Here is a 21,025-nt window from a genome sequence, read left to right as displayed (position 1 = left end):
GTCGATAGAGACGCTGAAGGTGTGGTACACCATGTGAACCAGAAAGGCATCTTATGCACCGTGACTATTCTGCAAATGAGCACCGCAGTGCTGATGTCTGCAGACTCTGCTTTGAAGACGTCATTCCTGCAATGTATGGGTCCATTGAAGGTTGTCCCAGGCCTATTGCGCTTACCCCATTCTCATCGTCCTCTTACTTTTACCTGGAAGCTGAACGTGTGTAGAGCAATGGTACTTTGTAGACTGTACTATTGCAACAGTCTCCTCTTTAATTTACCCACTTTCTTTCTCGGCCCACTCCAGTTAATTTGAAATAAGGCTGCCAGACTTATCATTAACCTAAAGACCAGGGACTGTATATTTGATCCTTGGTCTTCAACCTTTACTTGGCACCTGTAGCACGCCTAATGTCTACATTGCTATCTAACATTAAGTGTTATACGCATGACAAGCTTCATGCTGTGTATTGCATCCTCTGCTGTCCTTTCTTGCCTATGGCGGACAGTGTATGTGCGATTTAGGAATGGTTGGCATCCAGAAATGTGTGCCTTAATGCCAGTAAGGGTGCGATCATTTTTATTAGCCCCCTGGTACCGTTTTCCCCATTTCACTCCGGCTGTCCTCTTTCGGTCCCGTCATTGCGCCTTCCGGTGAGAAGAAAACCTTGGTGTCATCTTTTACTCCACCCTGTCCGTATGTTCTCACATTATGGACGTCTTGAAGAAGTTACACTACCAGCTGAAGTCACTTAGAGGTATAGTTGCTTGTTCCCTTTCCCCCTGAAGCGCACTGTCACAAGAGCTATAGTTTTGTCTAAGCTGTACTATTCTGACAGTCTCTTTGTAAATCTCACTACCTTTACTCTTCGACCTCTGCAACTTATCCAGGCAGCACTGCAAGACTTGTGCTTGGCCTTAACAGATATATATCCTGTCCTGAAATCTTTACACTGGCGGCAATTGGTAGCTGCAAGGATGAATTTCAAGGCCGTCTGCATTGTTTACAAGACTTTCGGGGACAAAGGACCCCACCACTTATCTTCTTACGCATTTTCTTTTGTTCAGCTCTTTACTCCTGCACCTCCAAGTCTTTGAGGGTTAAGTGTTTCTGTAGATAGAGCGAGGGGGGGGGTTGATTTCTCTATTTCGGTGGTGAATTCCTCTGAAACAGATTCCCTGCCTCCCTCAAACTTGAGCAGGAACACCTCAGGGTCTGGAAGTTATTGAAGACTTTCCTTTTATGCTTCTGCTTCCTCTGTCTCTCACCTGCTGAAGTTCTCGTTCTGCTGCACTAACTGGTTACCTGGCAACCCGGTAAACGTTATGGGGACTAGGTTGCCTTATCACCAGTAGCTCCATGCACTGTGTCGGGGCCCACCACGCACTATGGACTATCTGCAAGCACATGGTGCCATGCCTATTTGAGCTTACTTATAAATGGGCACCCCGGCGTCACTATTGCACTCTCCCCTTCCATCTCCCGCCACTTCTGCTCTCGTTTTCTTTTGCACTTGCGTGATATGAATGACACAAGGCTTAGTAAAATCATTTATTCCGTTTCCTTTTGTTGTTCCCTTGCTTATCAAGTTGCGCCTGGAAACACCTTTGTACAGGTGTGTTACAAATGACTTATATAAAATCATTGTTGTTTTGTTCCCTGGCCCCACCACTGTGTTTTGGTCTTGTGCCGACGTGTACATGATTTTTTGGAGTTTTAGGAGCTTCACAAAGAACAAAGAAATAAATGAATAAAGGCAGTTTGGACACGCTGGACAGTTGATATATGCTAAGTGGCTGCAGATTGCAATATGCGTGGCTTGAATGTGCCACAGAGTTAGCCAACATTGAAGTAACGGGCGAAGGAATTTGTATTGCCAATGTGAATCATGAACATGCGACTTTGCACATTTGCATCTTACTGCACAGGGCAATGAGCTGTGCGTGCATGAATGCAGACATGGATATGGTTGCGGGAATAGATGTATACAGACGCTAGTAAGCTTGTACTGCACAGTTTGTGTTTTTATACTTCTACGTGTTGACTGCATTTGTATTTTTGTTAGTGTTATTCTTTGAAGTTCCAGCAATTATGCTGGATAACGTGTGCGGCCTTGGTAGTGGCTTTAAGGATGAAATTGAAGTTCCTTGTATTATCGACAAGGCTGTCTGGCCGTGGAAACACACTACCTGCAGCTCTTTCTGATAAACTACTTTTCTTCACGATACATTCGATTTTGCCGCCAACACTGTGTATAGGGAAATACTTTTTATAGCTCAGAGCAGGGGGCACATTACTATTGAAGTATACGGGAATACATGCAAATAAGGTTATTTTTTAAAGAAAATGTAAATGTATTGTAAACAGGCGTGTTGATACCAGTAAAATGGAAATACATATTGTGATATGTGGTTCACTTGAAATATTTGGTTGTTTTGGTACTACACCGTTTGTCAGTAATAGTATTAATTGTTGTGGCATGTGTTTCCAGAAACGAAACGGACTCGGGCACGCTGTGAATGCTACATGAAGGGTGGCACTGTTATGTGTCCTAAACACCGGACTAATTTATTTTATTTGTTCATTTATTTGCATTTTTAAAGCGCTCACACAGCCCGCAGGCATCGAGGCGCTGTTACAGGAATTGTGTATTTTATTTTTTAGTTGCGTAATTGTTTTGCAAGGTCATGGATCATGGTTAGTTGCAACACAGCAAAAGTACAATTATTACCCAGTGATAAAAAGGGACTGTTCAGACAAGGTTGTATAAAAATATCTACTTTATTATTACTACAACAGACAGTTCTAGCACACTACAAATACAACCCACCCAGGGTTGGACTTGCTAAAAATATGTAATATGGGGCCACTTTAAAAATGATATCCAGGGCCTCTTGGTTTCCAGTCTACCCCTGTACCCACCCTGTTAAGGGACACAGAGGACACGCAGTTTCACAAAGGAAAGGGATGCACTCTGGATACTGACAGGTGGGTAGTTGGTAAAGTAATCAGTCTTACTGTTCAAGGTTATTCAGTTCATGCACAAAGGGGGGCAAAGGGTCGTAACTGTCTCTAGGGGCCATCGGAGAAGGACCAGGGGGGCAGAACCACAATTTACCTCGTGCTGAAGAGGTTCTTGGTGCTCGACAGTGTCGAGGTAGTTCCAAGGCGTTTCGCAGCCCTTGAGACACAGTTCGTGGAGGGAGACAGCTGCGGGTACCAGGCGGCAGGCAGTTCGGCAAGCGAGGCTGGACGGGCGTCTGCAGGCTGTCGGGTGCGGCAGCTTAGGGCCATAAATCGTTGTCTGTGTGCTGGTTGGTGGATCTGGAATGCTGGTCGAGTTGGCTGTGACGGCTCTGCTGACTGCAGCGTGTCATCAGTCAGCGGTGCAGCCGGATGCAGTTCGAGGACTCGACTGTCGCAAAAATGTCCTTAAAAGATGGACGCTGGATGAGGATTGTGTGGCACTCCTCCTAGCTCCTTCGCAGGGCTCGTATCGTCCTTTCAAGGTGGATGGCCCAAAGCTCAGGAGAGTGGTTGCAGGCAACAACCTTGTCCTTTGTCCAGAGACTCTCTGGTACTTCCCACCTAGGAAGCTTGCTGGCAGAACCTAGAAGGGCTACTGGTTGGCTGGGTACTGGTTCTGGAGCTGCTGGACAGGTCCTCTGAGTGTGGCATCTCCCTCTGTTCCCTGGGAGATGTTTAGGGGCAGGGTCTTGCTTCCCTCTTGGAACATCTGGCCTTCCTTCACTGGCAGAAAATGTATGGTAGACTGTACCTTCAGCCCGGGTCCAAATGAGTCCTTCTTACTCCTTTAGAAGTCATCGGATGATCTGTCAAGGGAGGGATTCAGACCATTTTTAAAGCAAAATGGGCCCCAGTGATTGGTGCACGCAAAGCCCACCTTAATGAACCAAACCTAGGTCCACTCCAACAATCTTATGTTATGCATGAGATCAGGACAAGAGTGCTCTGCAGCAGGACAGACAAGGGGTGACAACATATACCTAAATTCATGTCTGTTGTAGATCAAAGTGTCTCTCTGGTTAACTGAGTCCTCAGTGACTCTTGATTAAAGCGCAGATCTCCCTTGAAGTGTGTGCTGGGAGCAGACTTCCTATCTCTCCTAAATCACTTCCTTCATCTTTCTGAAAGGGGTGTGCTCAGTGGGACACCTGCTGTAACTGCTGGACCCAGACAGGCTATTCACTGCCTTTCATACAGGGAGGTGGGAACTAGCTTCAAGTTGACACATTGTATACATAAGGGGTGTTAGCCCCACCCTTCCCGTTGTCTGTCCGGCAACTAAAGCCCCTTCAGGCTTGCCTCAATTATCTCATTAGTATGCACTGCCACCAGCCAGATTAGACAAAGGGAAAGCAGATCCATGGAGCCTTTGATATTTAAACTAGGCTGTCCATGGCTGGAGGAAGGTGTTCCTTCCCCCTACTTGAGATGCTTTGATGTACCCGAGGCCGTCACATTTCAGCTGAATATGACAGGGGAAGACGGCGCCTGTAAGCAGCGTTTTCCCAGAGTACACGTGACTATGCGTTTTGTGCGAGAAGCAGATAAAATGGGTGTACACATTTCTCGGAGGTTGCTCTCCCATCATTCATTTTCATTATTAAAAAATCAAAAAGCCCAGGCAAGCGCACTCTCCCTGTGCGGATAGTCAAATTCCTCACACCCGCATTACCACAAAAGGTAAAGGAGGTATATCTCTTGATTTACCCCCTTTGACCTTTATGTTTGCAATGCGTTTTGGTTTGGAGCAGTGGGAGGGCTGAGTGGTCCATTCTATCCATATTCATCCTTCGTCACAGTATGCGGACATACATCAACAATCATATAATCAGAACCCTTCAAAAAAATGACATAGAAACTTCATATCAAGCAGTGTGTATTTTACATGAGGAGTCCCCAGAAAAAGATTTAAGCATGAACTGATGTAGAGCTCTAAAGTAAAGCTTGAGGCATAAAGATCAGATTGATCCGTAAGTTAATGCATTAATTCCCCCATGAAGATTCTACATTTCAGAATCCAGGTGAGGGAGCGAGGTCAGGTCATTGTTAAAAGGAGCAGGTTCTCTACCCAAAGACGCTGAATTCTGGCACTTATGGTTCACAGGCAGAGCCATCTGATGGCACGGCTGCACTTTTTTTAATTTTTTATTTATTGAAGTGCACACAGTAATATTACAAAACCTTCTGCACTACAATTATACAGAAAAAAGAAACAAGAATAAAATACATTTCATCATACATCATTAAAATAATAAAAGGTTTAAAACAATCATTATCAAGGATATCAAAATTCATACTTCTAAAAGTCCATGATTTATCTATTTATTTACTCCAAGGTATCTTGCTTTGCTACCTGCCTTCCTCAATATCTGACATTCCTTTGTCCCTGAGCCAGATGTGATGACCAGCTGATATCATAACAAGTGACTCACCACCATATAACATGTTCCAGAATTAGTCTGCATCATGTGACTTATAGTTTGCATACCCTTCGTGCAATGCATTAATATATGGCGCACTGTCTCCACCTCGAGCTTGCATAGGCGACAGGTGCGTTCATTCAAAGGGCTGCTCTTCCAAGCACCAATGTTTGCATAAACAGGAAGGATATCGAATCGCACCTGCATTACACAGCCTTCGAGAGCCGGTAGGCCCACTTTAACCAATATTTGTCTCGGGGCTTGGGTGAACAAACCCTGTTCAGTATAGGCTTGTTATTTTACACCTTTCAGCCAGTCTTGCCAAGGAAAGCACTCCATCATAGTCTCGGGTTTTGAAACCTAATTTACTTAAGAACATGGGAACCTCATGCTTCGAAGTGCATGTCCGTAAAATGGCATCGCAATGCATTTGTAAAACCAGCTCCAAGTCCCTGTACTATGCGCTGCGGATATGACGATTTGAATGGGTCAACATGCAGTGTAGGAGGGAATCGTGCTTACTCCCCCTATACTTAATATTTTCCCAAAACGTACAAATTGCTGTTAAGCACAATGAGTGTAATGATTATAAACCAAGCTCTAATCGAATGGCCTACACCGGGACTGATCCAGGGAGGCCCAACAAGGAACGCCTCGAGACTTGCTAACCATGAAATGGCCCTTGCAGGAAACACTTCAAGCGCATACAATATGCCCAGTACAATTGAGACTTTATAAGCTATTAGCTTCGCCTCAATTGATCGATCGACCACCACAACTATCTATGGCTTTCTTTATGGCAAGCCACTTATTCCAAGCCTTTGCCCAGACGGATTCCTTCAAGTAAGCGAAAGGGGTAGATGACTTAACATGGATGTCTAAGTAGTTGTGAGTGGCAGTTTGGGCCAATGGCACTGTCCCTAAATACCAGCTGTACGCTGATGCCCCGTGAGCCTCTTTACCAATAGCCATAACTTTGGTTTTATCAATGTTTATCTTCTGATCATTCTTATCTGAATAGTCATGTAGGGCGTTTATGGAGCACTGTAAGCCGATAGGAGTCCCATGTCCTATCTAGAATGACAATGTCGTCTGCCTATGTAAAGCAAGTAATATCGTCTTGACCAACAGGTGGAGGATGATTGCGTACAGTTTTTAGAGCAGCATCTAGGTCAGCCATGTACAAGTTGTAAAGCAGGGGCGCCAAGACACTTCCTTGCTTGAGACTGATGATTGTTGCAATGGATTGAGTTAATAAACCCTCCACAGATAGTCGGACTACCACATAGGTGTCACTATGTAGTTTGATAAAATACAGTAGTGCAGGGGCAATGCCCCATTTTGTCAAATTTCCCCCACAACATTGGGCACTTGACACTGTCAAACGCTGAGCTGCAATCAACAAACCAGAGGTATAGAGATGTTTCGGGGGAGTGAAAGGTGGCCGGGATTAATGTAATTAGGACCCAAAGTGGGTGAGAAGTGCTAAAACCCTTTCTAAAGCCAAACTGATGTTTGCCCAACAGGTGATTAGCTGTCGACCAAGTGGATAGTAGTTCGAGCAAAATATTTGCCACAACCTTCGCACTACAATCTAACATAACCAATAGTCTATAACAACACAGCTGGATTCGTGAATCCTGTTTAAAAACTGGAATCAATATAGAATTGCGCCAGGAGCTTGGGATTTCGCCGGTCACACATATATGGAGGAAAATTGCCTTTAAGAACGGCTGCACTGTAGACTCACCCTCCTGCTCGTCTTCGTCTTCCAGGTCATAGGTCGCGTCATAATCATACTCAGTATAATTAGGATTGTCGCTGGCATCCATCTCTAAAAGAGTTCACAAGAATGAGTTAGCTGAAAAGGATTTTATTTGATTGCAGAATTTACTAGAACTGGAGGAATTTCATAATTCCCAGTAGAGTGGTTATAGAATTGAAATCTGCTAGAAAGGACTATGCAAAGTAAACAGCAGAACATTGGCTTAAACGGGCATGCCGTGGTTAAACGTGCCATAGTTTGTGGTACATTTGGTTGACTGTTTTTGGCTGAGGTGACCAGACATAAGTGTGTGTGTTCTGGTTCGTGGTGGGGGTGAAGGGGTGTGTAGTGGGAATGGGTTTGAAACGGGGACCACCGCTTAACAGAGAAGCAAAAAGGAGGTTGCCCAAATTGAACACAAGTAAACTGCATTCTCTTATAGAGAGGGAGAAATGGAGAGAGAGAGAGAGAGACGGAGACAGACAGAGAGAGAGGCAGACAGATGGAGCTAGAGAGAGCGAGAAACAGAGAGACATAGGCCCTCATTCCTAGTTGGGCGGTAAGGAATACCGGGTACCGGTAAGGAGACCAGTGCCGGTAATCCCTTACCACCCAATTCCGTGGTCCCTTCGCGGGAACTGCAAAGGAATTGTGGTCCGGCTATTAGCAGGCCCATAATTAGCGCCTTCCCCATCCTCATTGAGGTGTATGGGGGCTCAAATGGGAATGGGGAATGGTTGGGTGAATGGGGACTTCCGGGGTCCGCACAGGTCGGAATGTCACGGTAAGTCCTCATTCACCCAGACCGGACACCGATCCGGGTTTGGAGTCAGCCATGGCGCAAATAGCGCCATGGCTACCTCCAAACTCGGAATGAGGGCCATAGAGAGAGAAAGAACTGCATTTGTCTATGATAGACCTGCTAAAGCAAGTATATTATTATATTGCTAACAATTGTTTTGGGCTGAGTACAGTCATATACTAGCTGTACTCAGTATATAGTACACAAAGCTAGCACTTTAGCTCTCGCTCTCTCTCTGTCTGTCTGTGCAGTCACAGATGCTCCTTGCATCTAGTTTTCTCTTTCTCCATCCCTTTCCAACTGTCTCGTTCTCCCCATATCAGTCTCTCCCTTTCTGACGCTCTACCCTTCCCTCTCTCCTCGCTCGCCCTTGAGGTCAGTGTGGTCTTGCAGGCTCTATTTTCTAGCTTTCCCTTATCCTCTGTTTGTGCAGTACTGCAGGCTGTGTTGTTTCCCCCTCAGTCTCTTAGTCCCTCTGTCTTTCTCGCCCCCCCCCCACTCTCATTCTTGCGTTCCTACATTTCATTTGGGATAGCTGAAATTACAAGGCCCAGAACGCACAGAGGTCGACCTAGTCCAGCATGTCACGGGGGAAACTTGAGAACTAGGCATGCAAAGACGCGTGGAATTGTGGCTACATTGCGACTTTAGAACCAGGAGGCAGAGTTTATTTCCTGTGCTTCCTCACAAGACAAATTAGATGTGATTCTGTGAAAATTACGTTTTCTCCTTTTGCCAAAGTTCCCTTGCTGCTCAAACATGATAGTGCTTTGGAAAAAAACACTACATAGCAAACTACGGATAACATAATGGCCCACTAGAAGACCATACCAATGGCAGATGGAAAAACCAGAAAATAGGAATGGCAGATTGAGAGCTACAAGACCTTAACAATGGCAGATGGAGCGCTGCAAGATTCTAGCAATGGCAGCTTGGACGCTCCACGATTCCAGTAATGTCAGATTGGACGATCCAACACTCTAGGAATGGCAGATTGGACGCTCCAAGATTCTAGCTCTGGCAGATAGGACGCTCCGAGATGCTAGCAATGGCAGATTGGACGCTCCAAGATTCTAGCAATGTCATATTGGACACACCAAGATTCTAGCTGTGGCAGATTGGACGCTCCAAGATTCTATCAGTGGCAGATTGAAAGCTACAAGGTTCTAGCTGTGGCAGATTGAAAGCTCCAAGGTTCTAGCTGTGGCAGATTGGAAGCTACAAGGTTCTATCAGTGGCAGATTGGACGCTGCAGGATTCTAGCAATGGCAGATTGGAAGCTGCATGATTCTATCCGTAGCAGATTGGACGTTCCAAAATTCTAGCAATGGCTGATTGGGTGCTCCAAGATTCTAGCAATGGCAGATTGGATGTTCCAAGATTCTAGCAATGGCAGATTGGATACTCCAGGATTCTAGCAATGGCAGATTGGAAACTACAAGATACTAGCTGTGGCAGATTGGAAGCTACAAGTTTTTATCAATGGCAGATTGTACGTTCCAAGATTCTAGCAATGGCAGATTGGATGCTCCAAGGTTCTAGCTGTGGCAGATCGACAGCTACAAGATTCTAGCTGTTGCAGAATAGAAGCTACAAGATTATATCATTGGCAGATTGGAAGCTACAAGATTCTATCAGTGGCAGATTGGATGCTCCAAGATCTATCAATGGCAGATTGGGTGCTACAGCACCACAGCAATGGCCGATTGGGCGCTACAGCACCCTAGCAATGGCAGATGGCTATTAGTATAGCTCAGGGGTGTTGCTAGGTCTGGAAAAGACCCAGGGCTACGCTAATGTAGGAACTGCTGGGACTGGGGGCTAGCTAGCCTTTTGGTTGTAACTCCTGAGATTCTATCCCGGGTTACAACCAAATGACCAGGGGCTATAGCCCCCTTAGCCCCCCCCTGCAACGCCTGTGGTATAGCTACTGGTATAGTTGCCTTGCCCCACCTGACAATCCAGTATGGTGACTTACAATCTTTGCACCCTCCATCCTGTGCTGCATTGTGTGCGTTCATGGACTTTCCAATCATGCTGTTCTTGTTTTCTTGCACCCTCCATCCTGTGTTCATCTGTGCCTTATTGCCTTCTCTACCCTCATCTATCTAGCAAACCTGTCCTTCCAGCTCCCTCCCCTCCCCCTCACCTCATTTAATGTCACAGCACCTGCTTTGTCTAAAGACAGTTTTGTTTTTCCATGTCTCTTGTATTGTTTGTCCCTTCCCCGTCTCTCTCCCTCCTTTCACCTCTTTTATGTCACAGCACTTGCACTGTCTGAAACTCTGTCAGGCCTAGTACGACAGTTTGGGTTTGCTCATTCTGAATAATTCAAGGCCTTGTAAGAATGACCATTGTATCTCCTCCAATGTTTCCTCCCTGCCTTGAAGTGCTTTGAAACACTGTCCAGTGTATAGACGCTTTACAAATGATCAATAAAATAAATAAATAGTTCAAGGCCCAGAAGAGGCCAGAGGAAAATGGTTTGTGTTGCTGTGACCCCCGTTCAGGCCCTTGGAACGCAGTGCTAACACCATGATAACCCAGGTTGCTAAAAAAAAAAAAAAAAAAAAAAAAAAAAAAAAAAGTATTTTCATTCATTGAACGGGATGCTGTGTGCGCCCTGTGCTATGAATAAAAATATTTATCCAAAATGTCCGCCATGGTTTTAGAAGGTGGGGCTCCATATGGCAATAGAGGCCAGAAAAGAGAGCCGGGAAGCTGCTTGGGCCGCCAACACCGCAACAACCGGGTAAGTGGGACTGGGAGGGAGTTTGGGGAAAGTATTAAAAACATTTTTTTAAAGGAGGAGGTAGGGGCGGGGGGGATGGCCGCCTGCAGGTTCCAAAGAACGGGTTCTGAGATTAGCGATTTCAGACCTGGTTTCAGGAACCTGATTGGCTGAGCCCCTGGTCCCGGTTGGTCATATTCTGACACGAAGCACTCATACACAGGAACCATTCCCTTTCATTCGTAACCTTACATTGGGTTCGACAAGCTGCAGCTCCAGAAACAAAAGGGACAATGGATAAATAAACGAATGATGAGACACAGGCTGTGCCGAGCGACTGCCAACCTTATTTACAAGGAGAGTTTACACCTGAGGGATCGCTGCATTTACATCTGGAACTCTGATGTTTTCTGTTTCACGTCGGTCCTGAACCCTCGGCTTCACAGGCTGCTGCTGCGGCGGCTGCTGTGTGCATTTCCATTGGCTTGGCACGTGATATTAGGTTCCTTGCAGTGAGTAGGCCTGCATGGCACAGCACTCAGCGTGCAGCACTCACAATCAGTTGCAACTCAATCATAGTTAAATAACATTTCTCTACAGGCTTCGGCCGATATTTAGGAGTGTATCCACTACTGGGCCAGTTCTTGCCAGTAGTGTGACTTTTCACAATTTAAAACTAGCGAATGCAAAAGTCACATAATTTGGACAACACTAGTGGCATCGTTTTTCAACAGCTTGTTATGATATTTGTTCAAATCCAACAAGATGCATTAATGGCATGCATGCAAAGTCAGACTGCACTTACACGCACAACTTTAATCATGCACAAAGGTGCCAGCATTCAACAATGCTATATTCATTCACATGCTTCATACTCCCGTGATTAAAAATGTGCCTGATTGCATGCTACATACATGCCTATCACACATTGCACTGCATTCAATATTTACATGAGTTCACACGTGTACACATCCTAAATTTGGACTGGGCAATACCCAGAGCCACCAGCAGAAAATGCTACCAGCGTTCTGACGCTAACATGAGGGCAGCTCCTTCACCTTTACAGGCTATCTCGCCTATCTCCCTAGGGCGCACACATATAGAACCCGGCACACACAACTGTAGTTCAGTTCCCTCCTTGGAATCTGGCACACACACCTGTAGTTCCCTTCTTGGAACCCGGATCAGACACCATAGTTCCCTCCTTGGAACCCGGCACACACAACTGTAGGTCCCTCCTTGGAACCTGGCACTCACACCTGTAGTTTCCTTCTTGGAACCCGGATCAGGCACCATAGTTCCCTCCTTGGAATCTGGCGCACACACACCTGTAGTTCCCTTCTTGGAACCCAGATCAGACACCTGTAGTTCCCTTCTTGGAACCCGGCACACACACCTGTAGTTCCCTTCTTGGAACCTGGCACACACACCTGTAGTTCCCTTCTTGGAACCCGGGTCAGACACCGGTAGTTCCCTTCTTGGAACCCGGGTCAGACACCGGTAGTTCCCTCCTTGGAACCCGGCACACACAACTGTAGTTCCCTCCTTGGATTCTGGCACACACACCTGTAGTTCCCTTCAGGATCAGAATCAGGTCAGTGTTGGTCCTGTACTTTCTGGCCTGTGGCACATCCCAACCCTCCGTAGCTCAGCTGCACGGCATTTCACATCCTGCCTTCTCCAGAGTGCGGGTGGAGGTGTTTGAGGCCATCCTGTGCCATCTGGTTCAGCATATCACCCTCCCCACCACCCAGGCACAGTTCTATGCAATTTTGGGTATGCCCAATGTGGCAGGAGCATTGGACTGCACACATGTTGACCTGGTGCCCCCCCACGTCTCAGTGGAGGTCTACAGGAACCGGAAGCAGTTCCATTCCGTGAATGTCTAGGTCACCTCTGATGCTGACTTTAGCATCACACACTGCAATGCGCAATTCCCAGGATAAACCCACGATGCAATAGTCCTTCTGAACAACATGCTGCCAGCCTTCATGGAGCGTCACAGAGGACAAAGGACCTGGATGATGGATGAGTACATGTATAATACCATCTACCTAGCTGCATGAGTGACAGGCCATGAGGGAGGAGAGCAACAATGTCACAAATACATGCCCGGAGAGCACCCTCCACATGCAAGACCCACCAGCACACCCCGCAATTCACAGGCCACAGCACACAGGAGTATCACATGATTGGAGATTCAGCGGTCACTGACCAGGCCATTTCAAACACGAGACATGGGACATGCATGCACAGACTGACCATTGAGTTTCCGCCTTCACAGGCAACTCCACGGCTGAGCATCATTACTCACACCTTTGTCCTTATCCCCTGCAGGTGACTCGGGGTACCCACTGCTTTGATGCCTGATATCTGTTCAGGGGGTGCACTCTTGCACAGGTCAGAGAAGGTGGGGCAGATAATCCTGGCCTGTGCAATGTTGCGTAGCATCTGTGTCAGGTGCAACATACCCCTGCCCCCAGATCTGGACATTCCTCCACCAGAGGAGGAAGAGGATGATGATGGGATGATGATGATGCAGCGCCAGCCGGGCACATTCACGTGTGTATAGAGTCAATGGATGAAGTCATGGCCCACCAGGAACTGATAGAGAATTTTATTTTCAGTATCCCCTCCACTATGTACACCCCTTGCACCTTTGCAGTCATCATGAAAAAAGGAATGTCCAGTCAGTGATACAGGTGAACACTATGTATTAACTAACAACGTAAATGCCCACAAGCCCTACAATCCCCTCTCCCCAAAACATCCTCCCTCTCCAATCACCCTCTCCCCCATCAACAAACACCCCCTTTCCCTACCAAACACCCTCCTTCCCCTCAACAAACACACCCAAGGAAGCATCCAATCATTAAACATTCACTTCCGAGCACTCTTTGACATGGGGCACTTGGTAGACTCCTTTGGGGCACGGAATTGCTGCGAGCGGTGCCTTGGGCTGCCATGCAGGAAGCTCTCAGTTGTTGCGACTGATGACCCTGGGTCAGACCCATGGCCCGCTGTAGGGCATGGGTCATGGCCACGTCTGTGGCAGAGGCAATCTCATTGCCCTCACACACTCTTTGGGCAAGTGTGAGGGTGGTGGCAGTGGCATGGCCTCTAGACCAGGCACTCCTGCGGCTGGAGGCCTGCAGTCATTCACGCTTAAGGCGTATTTTGACCAGCTGCTGCCATGCAAGTCCAGTCAGCACTGCATGATGCTCCTCAAGTGCATGCAGGCATGTATGAAGTGAACGGATGCTGGGCTGTGGCAGTGTAGGGGGGCTTTGTGGCGTTTGTGATGAATCCTACGGAATCCTTACAAAAACCCTACCTAACGCCTCCTCTCATGTGACCAGGAAAAGGCAGACGCTCCTGCTCCTAACCCTGGGGGCGGTGTTAGCCAGGCGAACACCTGGGAGGAGAAGTACCCCTTTGTTGGATGAGATGCGGTTTATAATGAAGGAAATATCATGTATCCAACACATGTAATGGCATGTTGTTAAAAGAAACTATGAATCCCTACAGTCAGGTGTCAGAGTATGAAGGAAGACAATCTTAACCGGTCATGAATTAAGAGTGAGAATAACTCTTGTAAAACTTCTAACAGTCTTAAAAATAGAAAACCCCAGCAGTCCCAGTAAAATCATGCAGAGAAGTCTTTAAAACTTGCCAATTTAAATTCTGACAAACCTCATTACTGTGTAAAACCAATTTACCTTTTAATCATTATGATACTTCTTCAAGCAAGATGCAGGGGGAGAGAAAAGAACTTGCTGATGAAAATTCCATCTAGAATACTAATTTTGATGTTAGAGACTTTTAGTCCCAGAATTCCCAGAGTACTGGAATGAAGAAGGCGGCTGCAGAGGAACAAGGTTGCAAAGTGCAGCCCATTAAGGTTAATGACCCCATACCTGAGGGTGGCTGAGAGGTTTAAAAGACCCCCTCTGATGCAAGCCATTAACCAAGATAGACAAAGGAGAAGCAGCTGAGGCAGCATCAGCAGGCAGCCAGTAGTAGTAGTGGGTGGAGGAGTGGTGAACTCCCATAAAGCAGTAGAGGTAGACTCATGGAAGATCCATCACACCAGGACCACAGCGGCAAGAGAAGTTAATGCTGGTCCTGAGAAGGTCACAGATTATCGAGATTTCATCTGCAGAGGTTGCGCCGCGGAAAGGGTACCTTTTTATAACTTTTCCTCTTTGAAAGCGATCAATGGTGGCGGGCCAGAACCGGATCGCTCGGATGGCCATGAGAACTCTGGAAGTGAAAGACGCGAGCTGCTGGAAGCAATGCATGAGAGGTTGCCACACCGTGCAGTAGCTACTAAGCAGAGGAGCTGGAGGCAGCAAGGCACACGGACGCGCCCACTAGACTATGAGAGTTCACTGTTTTACTGTGACCCCGAAGCGCCCAGTGTCTGCCCGCTGGCCGTGTCCATATCCCCTTTTGAATACCGAACGGACATAAAAGAAGTTCACAATTGTGCCACATACCAAACTGATTAAAATTGAATTAGTTGGCATACCTTAAACATCTAAACTGAAGGATGCGACTGTCATATTGTGTTGCAGTAAAAGTCAATCTCATGAAGGGGCAATACATCAAAAGGAGAATATAAACCACCATTGCCCATTTGTAGAGGATGTTAAGATGGCTTAAATATACATTGCCAAAGCCAAAGAAGTGTGAAGGAGAAAAAGTTACCAACATTTGGTTAATAATAAAAAGGTGCAACAAGAGTGGGAGGAGGGCTGCCCTTCAGACAAAAGAGGTTCAGGAGGAAGAGAGCATTGCCTGTCTTGGGTGTCGCCAGCACATAGGTGTAGCGAATAGCACCAGTGTGATACTTGTTTCCTTTAAAGACATTCATAAACCTAATAGTGTGATGCAGAAGACATTGCTAATATTTTTGAAGCTGTCCCTTACCACAGAAGTACTTAGAAACAGTAGCTTGGTCTGGCACAGACTATGCCAGACCATAGAACTTGTGCCAATCGGTTCTGTGCAGGCAGGAGAGTATACCCACAGAGAGAACTGCATTGGTTTGTCTTAGCTGGTAGAGAGGATACCAAGTCCAAGAGCTTATGTAACAATTGGTGTTGTTCTGGCAAGGGAGTTTACTAGAACAGAGAGTGGTAGCAGTAGTTAACCTGGCATCGGAGTAAACCAGGTGAATGTTGTTGAAGTACTGTGGTGGGGTAAAGCTTATGAAGAAACAATTGAAGAGTCACTGAAGTGTTTTGGTGAAGTAGTACTGAAACTAAAAGGGGTGGCAAAATATCCTGACAAAGACATTTGAAGTTCTGAAATATTCTCCATTGATGACAATAAGCGGTTTTCAAAACCTTGACTCAAAAGCTCAATAGGTGGCAAGAGGAAAGCTTTTGTTGAACAATCGTGAATCACCTCTGGAATCCAAGTTGGTACTTTGTGTTGTCAAGTTTGATGAAAAGAGAATGGAAGGGAAACTTTTTGTTACGAGAACAGAATGTCTTTACCCTTTTTGAACAGTTGAACAAAAGCCTGCTTGAATCTGGGGGAGGGGAGTTTGCCATTAATATAAGGGTGGACAGTCATAATGTCGAAAAGTAAATGTCGACAGACAAAAATGTCGACAAAAAAATGTCGACTTTCGTTTTTTTTAATTATATATTTATTTTAGGGGTTCGGGGCTAAAAAAAAGGGAAAAATTAAAAAAAAAAATTTAAAAAAGGGGGTTGGGGGGGAACCCCCCCATTTCGAAAAAAAAATGCATTGAAAAAAAAAGTCAACATTTTTTTTTTTCGACATTTTTTTTTCGACTTTTTGACTGTCGACATTTTTGTTGTCGACATTATGACTATAAACCAATATAAGAAGAAGCAGCTATTAGTTTATGAATCACATTGCTGTATTTGTTGTTGTTGAATTACCATATATTTCCTTATTGATTTGTTGTCTAGATGGGTGTGAGGGACAGAAGCCTTTTGTTAGAGTTATCTTTAGTTCATTTTAAGCAGGGAAATCATTGTCAGGGTAGGGACAGTGGGGCGTTTATCCAACCTTTTGAGTTAGAAAAACCTTTTCTGACCCCTCACATGTTGCAGGGCTGAAGCACGGTGTCAAGTAGGGGGTATCGTTGTTCGTCGTCATCCTCCTCCTCCGTCTTCTCCTCCTCCTTGTCCTTGGTGTACCTGCCATGATGGCCTGGTGGCTGCTGTGCCTGTCGTGATGTGGAGAGCACAGGAGGGACAGTGGGGCCACTGGCCACGGGTGTGGTGATGGTGGCAGCCACATGGACCACTGCTGCTGTGCCACTTACAGCGTTGGGTGGCAGTGGGTAGCAGTGGTGGCGATGATGGTGGTGGGGCTGCTGCAGCTGGAGGTGGTGGGAACTTCACAGCTGGAGGTCGTGTGACTTTCACAGGTCTGCCTTCACATGCTGGGCCTGACGTTGACAGTCCAGACACGCAACTGTCAGAGGAATGTGTGCATGTTGGGAAGAGCGGAGCATGCGGTTAGTCTTCTGGGAGTTCTAACTGCATAATTGCATTACACTCATGCTACATTGAGTGTGTCCTGCTCTTGTCATGCAGCTTCTTTGGTCTTTTTGCTCCATTGTGTGCTTCTACGTGTGGGTGGTGGGAGTGCACATTGACTATTGGTCTGCCAAGGTGGCTTCTTGTTGTGTGTGCGGTGGGCCTAGGATTGCTGTTTGGTTTTCCCTTGGCATACATGGGCGCTTGTGTGTGGGACTGTAAATTTTGGTGACAGTGCTCGTGCATGGCTACGTCTGCCCATATCACCTGGCATGCGTGTGTGAGCGGGCCATTTGCTGTGACTGATCCATGTTGGACCTGTTCCCTTGCCCATTTGGTGTTTCTCTACATGGCGATGCATGTGTTTTTACTCCACATTTGCATTTACATGGGGTTGGTTGTACTTCCCCCACCATCAACTTGGGGCCCTGCTCCTGCCTTTCCCTCTATGCCCTCCATGTGCAGGGTGGAGCTGCACCTCTCCTCCCAGGGCATGAGGTTTAGGGACCCCTTCATCCCTCCTTCTGTGGCAGCGGCTTCCCTCCTGTGTGTGGCTAGAAGGTTGCGGGCCCTCAGGCGCAAGTCGTCCCACCGCTTGTGGCAGTCCCTTGACGTGCAGGGGACAGTTCCCACGGCACTAACCCTGTCTGCTACCTCCTGCCAGATGGCCGCCTTCCTCTTTGGGCTGGTCCTCCTGTGGCCAGTCTTCAAGAGAGCCTATGCATGCTGTGCCACTGTGTCCGACAGTGGAGGGAGCCAGCTCCACCCGTGAAAACATTGGCTTCTTTAGGCAGACGTCAGGGACTCTTGACTTCTTGCTACCAGGCATGAAAATAAATGCACAGAACAGTGCAATAAACGTCCCTCTATGTAAAAAAAAAAAGAATTAAATAAGAAAAAAACAAAATACACACACATGATATGAAGGTGTCTTACACATCCTTTTACCAGTACAGGGCTGGGTGATTAGTTCAGGGGCAACTTGCTTGTCCTGCAAACAAGACAACATTGAGCATAATGGGTTTGATACCTGGCCCTGTGCTTAGAGGCTGGACTCTGGCATGAAGCACAATATAAAAGGCCAATTTAAAGTTTCAAGCAATTAAAACAATGGCCATCATTGCTCCCAGCATTGCTCCACTGTTCCTCATCCTCACAGTATTTTCTCCATATGCTTTTCCAACCGTCATAGTGCATAGTTAGCTTTTTAGTAATGCTTCCAGCACTAGTGGTGTTTCAAAATAAATAAAAAATATATGAATACAAATGTGGCACAAAATGGGACAGAATGGACTTTTTCATTGAAAATTCTATACCTCCTAAATCATAACAAATACTGGTTGAATACATATATGTAGTATGAAATATTGTTAGTTGTAAGTTACTAGCCAGACATAAAAGATCCTGTACTGCCATGAATGTAGCAATCACCCCCACTTAGGCGGGCATAAAGTGCTGGTAACAGCCCCGCCAGCCCGAGTCTAGTTAGGCCAGAGCAAAGGGAGGGTTCAGGACCGCTACTGGCCCTTTACTCTCCCATAAGCGGGGGTGAATGCTATTCGCATCCGGAGGGTGAACAGCTTTTTTATTATTTATTTCTGTAGTTTTCAGGAGATGGCTAAGCGCGTATTGCACAAGCCCAATCTCCCCAAAGAAAACGGTCGTAGGCGGGAAGGAGCGCTAGGACCAAAGCACAAAACTCTGGTTTTATAGGTAAGTGGGGAGGGGTTAGGGGAAGGATGCAGGATGTCTTAGGGGCAGGGGTTATGGAGAGGCGATTGGGAGAGGCTTCCTTTTGCGCCCCATAATCAAGATAGCAGCACCCGGGGGAAGGGTCTTGGGTGGCTGGAGAAACAGAGGCCGTACTCTGTATTTTCTCATCTACATTTCCAGCCACCTGATCGGGCGATCAATTTTCCCTGTGTGCAATCGACAATTCTCACATACACATAGCACACGTGGTCTGACTTGCCAAGTGTGACTCATCACTCACCAATAACTAGTGGCAAGTGGACATTTTGTGGCCCGGTGAACATATTCACCCGCCCGATCCTGATGCTCTCATCTACGTTATGCTCTCTGTCGCACTCGCCCCATGTGCTCAATCCCCTTTCCGTTCTTTTTCTCTTCTTGACGATCATTACTCGAAGAAACTTCCTCTTAGTCGATGATCCTAGTCTTCCATACTTTGTTTCACTCTCGTCGAAAGGTCCATTTGTTACCCTCATAAATGAATTGATTTTATTCATACCCCTATGAACCGTATTGTTTTTTTTTGTTACAAATTGGGTGTTTTTGTAGAATTAGGCTTTATCAACCCCTATCCAGGTTTTGGGAAGGGCGTTTTTGAGTTGTTTAGACTAAAATAGTTGCTTGCTTTTGGAACAGTATTGTCTAGGCGGAGTCTGGAGTAGTTGAGCGAACAGTTGAGTGAAAGGTAGAAAATTAAAATAAGGAGAGCCATCTGTCCTTGACTACAAATGAGAGGGAGGAGAGAATACCAGGGACCACATTGCATGACAAACGCATATGACGCTTCTTGTCACAGTTAGTAGAGGAACATGACAGAATTGCTTGGCGACAGTCAGGAGATTGCATTCAGTGTCAACAGATCAACGGACCTTTTTTTGACAAGAGAAAAAACCTGTTCCTTGAGATGAAAGTCTTAGAATTCTTTAGAGGCAGGAAGAGATTATATTCAACTGCTTTCTACCAGAGTGAAACATGAAAAGAACATCACAGACGTTTGCCCAGCCCTAGTCACAACACATACACACACACGCACAAAACAATGTAGAGATAGGCCTCTCAAATTTAGCAGGGATTCTGTCTCCAAATTGCATTGTATGATGTTTAGATTGCAAGGTTAGGCCTCTCTCTCACTGTACAGGTCTCTCAAACCTAGCAGGGGTTCTGTCTCCAAACCGCATTGTATGATGTTTAGATTGCAAGGTTAGGCCTCTCTCTCACTGTACAGGTCTCTCAAATCTAGCAGGGGTTCTGTCTCTAAACTGCATTGTGTGATGTTTATATTGCACTGATAGGCCTCTCTCCCACTATACAGGTCTCTCAAACCTAGCAGGGGTTCTGTCTTTGAATGATGTTTAGATTCCATGGTTAGGCCTCTCGCCGACTGTACAGGTCTCTCAAATCTAGCAGGGATACTGTCTCTGCACTGTGTGATGTTTATATTGCACTGATAGGACAATCTCCCACTATACAGGTCTCTCAAATAATCTAACTGTGCTTAGTTCAGTACTCCATCAATCCCGGAAACCCACCACAACCTAACTCAATTAAGTCCCATTCCAGGAGACCGTTAACACCCTTGCCCCCCTTCCCCGACAGTGCACCCTTAGGAGACACACCCTACCCACCAACAGAAATGCAACACTGAGCCAGAGAGCACCCCACCGTATCCAGAAAAGGAAAAACCGAGGTCACTGCGACTGCACAACACAGCATAGAGGACCAACTACCTTACTACGCCTGCACTTTAAAGTGGAAAATGGCCCGACCCAGATAAGGACTCCGAGAAAGAGAACAAGATCGTGCAACAAGAGGTGCGAGCACACAACACCGACAGAACCCACAAGAAGCAGCCCATTGGAAGGAAACACGCCTAACACAGCCATAACCGGTACAAAATCTACAAGAGAAAAATCCTTATACCTCACACCTTTCCTCGCAACAACCACGGTACACCGACACCCCAACATGGAAACTTCGAAACATACAAAGAATTTCCAGAAACATGTG

At 46.3% G+C, this 21,025-nt stretch overlaps 1 protein-coding gene across 1 annotated transcript in view; it reads right to left on the bottom strand.

Moving 5' to 3' along the window:
- The window catches only part of IL17RC (interleukin 17 receptor C), a 220,000-nt gene that overhangs the window by 92,680 nt on the left and 106,295 nt on the right, over positions 1-21,025 (bottom strand). Inside the window, exon 4 of the mRNA XM_069646179.1 lies at positions 7,195-7,278. Within this exon, the coding sequence (XP_069502280.1) occupies positions 7,195-7,278 (84 nt within the window). The remainder of the gene's footprint in view (positions 1-7,194; positions 7,279-21,025) is intronic.

This window comes from Ambystoma mexicanum, chromosome 2p (genome assembly GCF_040938575.1).
Source record: "Ambystoma mexicanum isolate Mex_15411 chromosome 2p, UKY_AmexF1_1, whole genome shotgun sequence".
NCBI classification, from domain to species: domain Eukaryota; kingdom Metazoa; phylum Chordata; class Amphibia; order Caudata; family Ambystomatidae; genus Ambystoma; species Ambystoma mexicanum.
The sequence above is the reverse complement of the archived record's forward strand: the minus strand, read 5'-3'. Positions and strand labels throughout refer to the sequence as shown.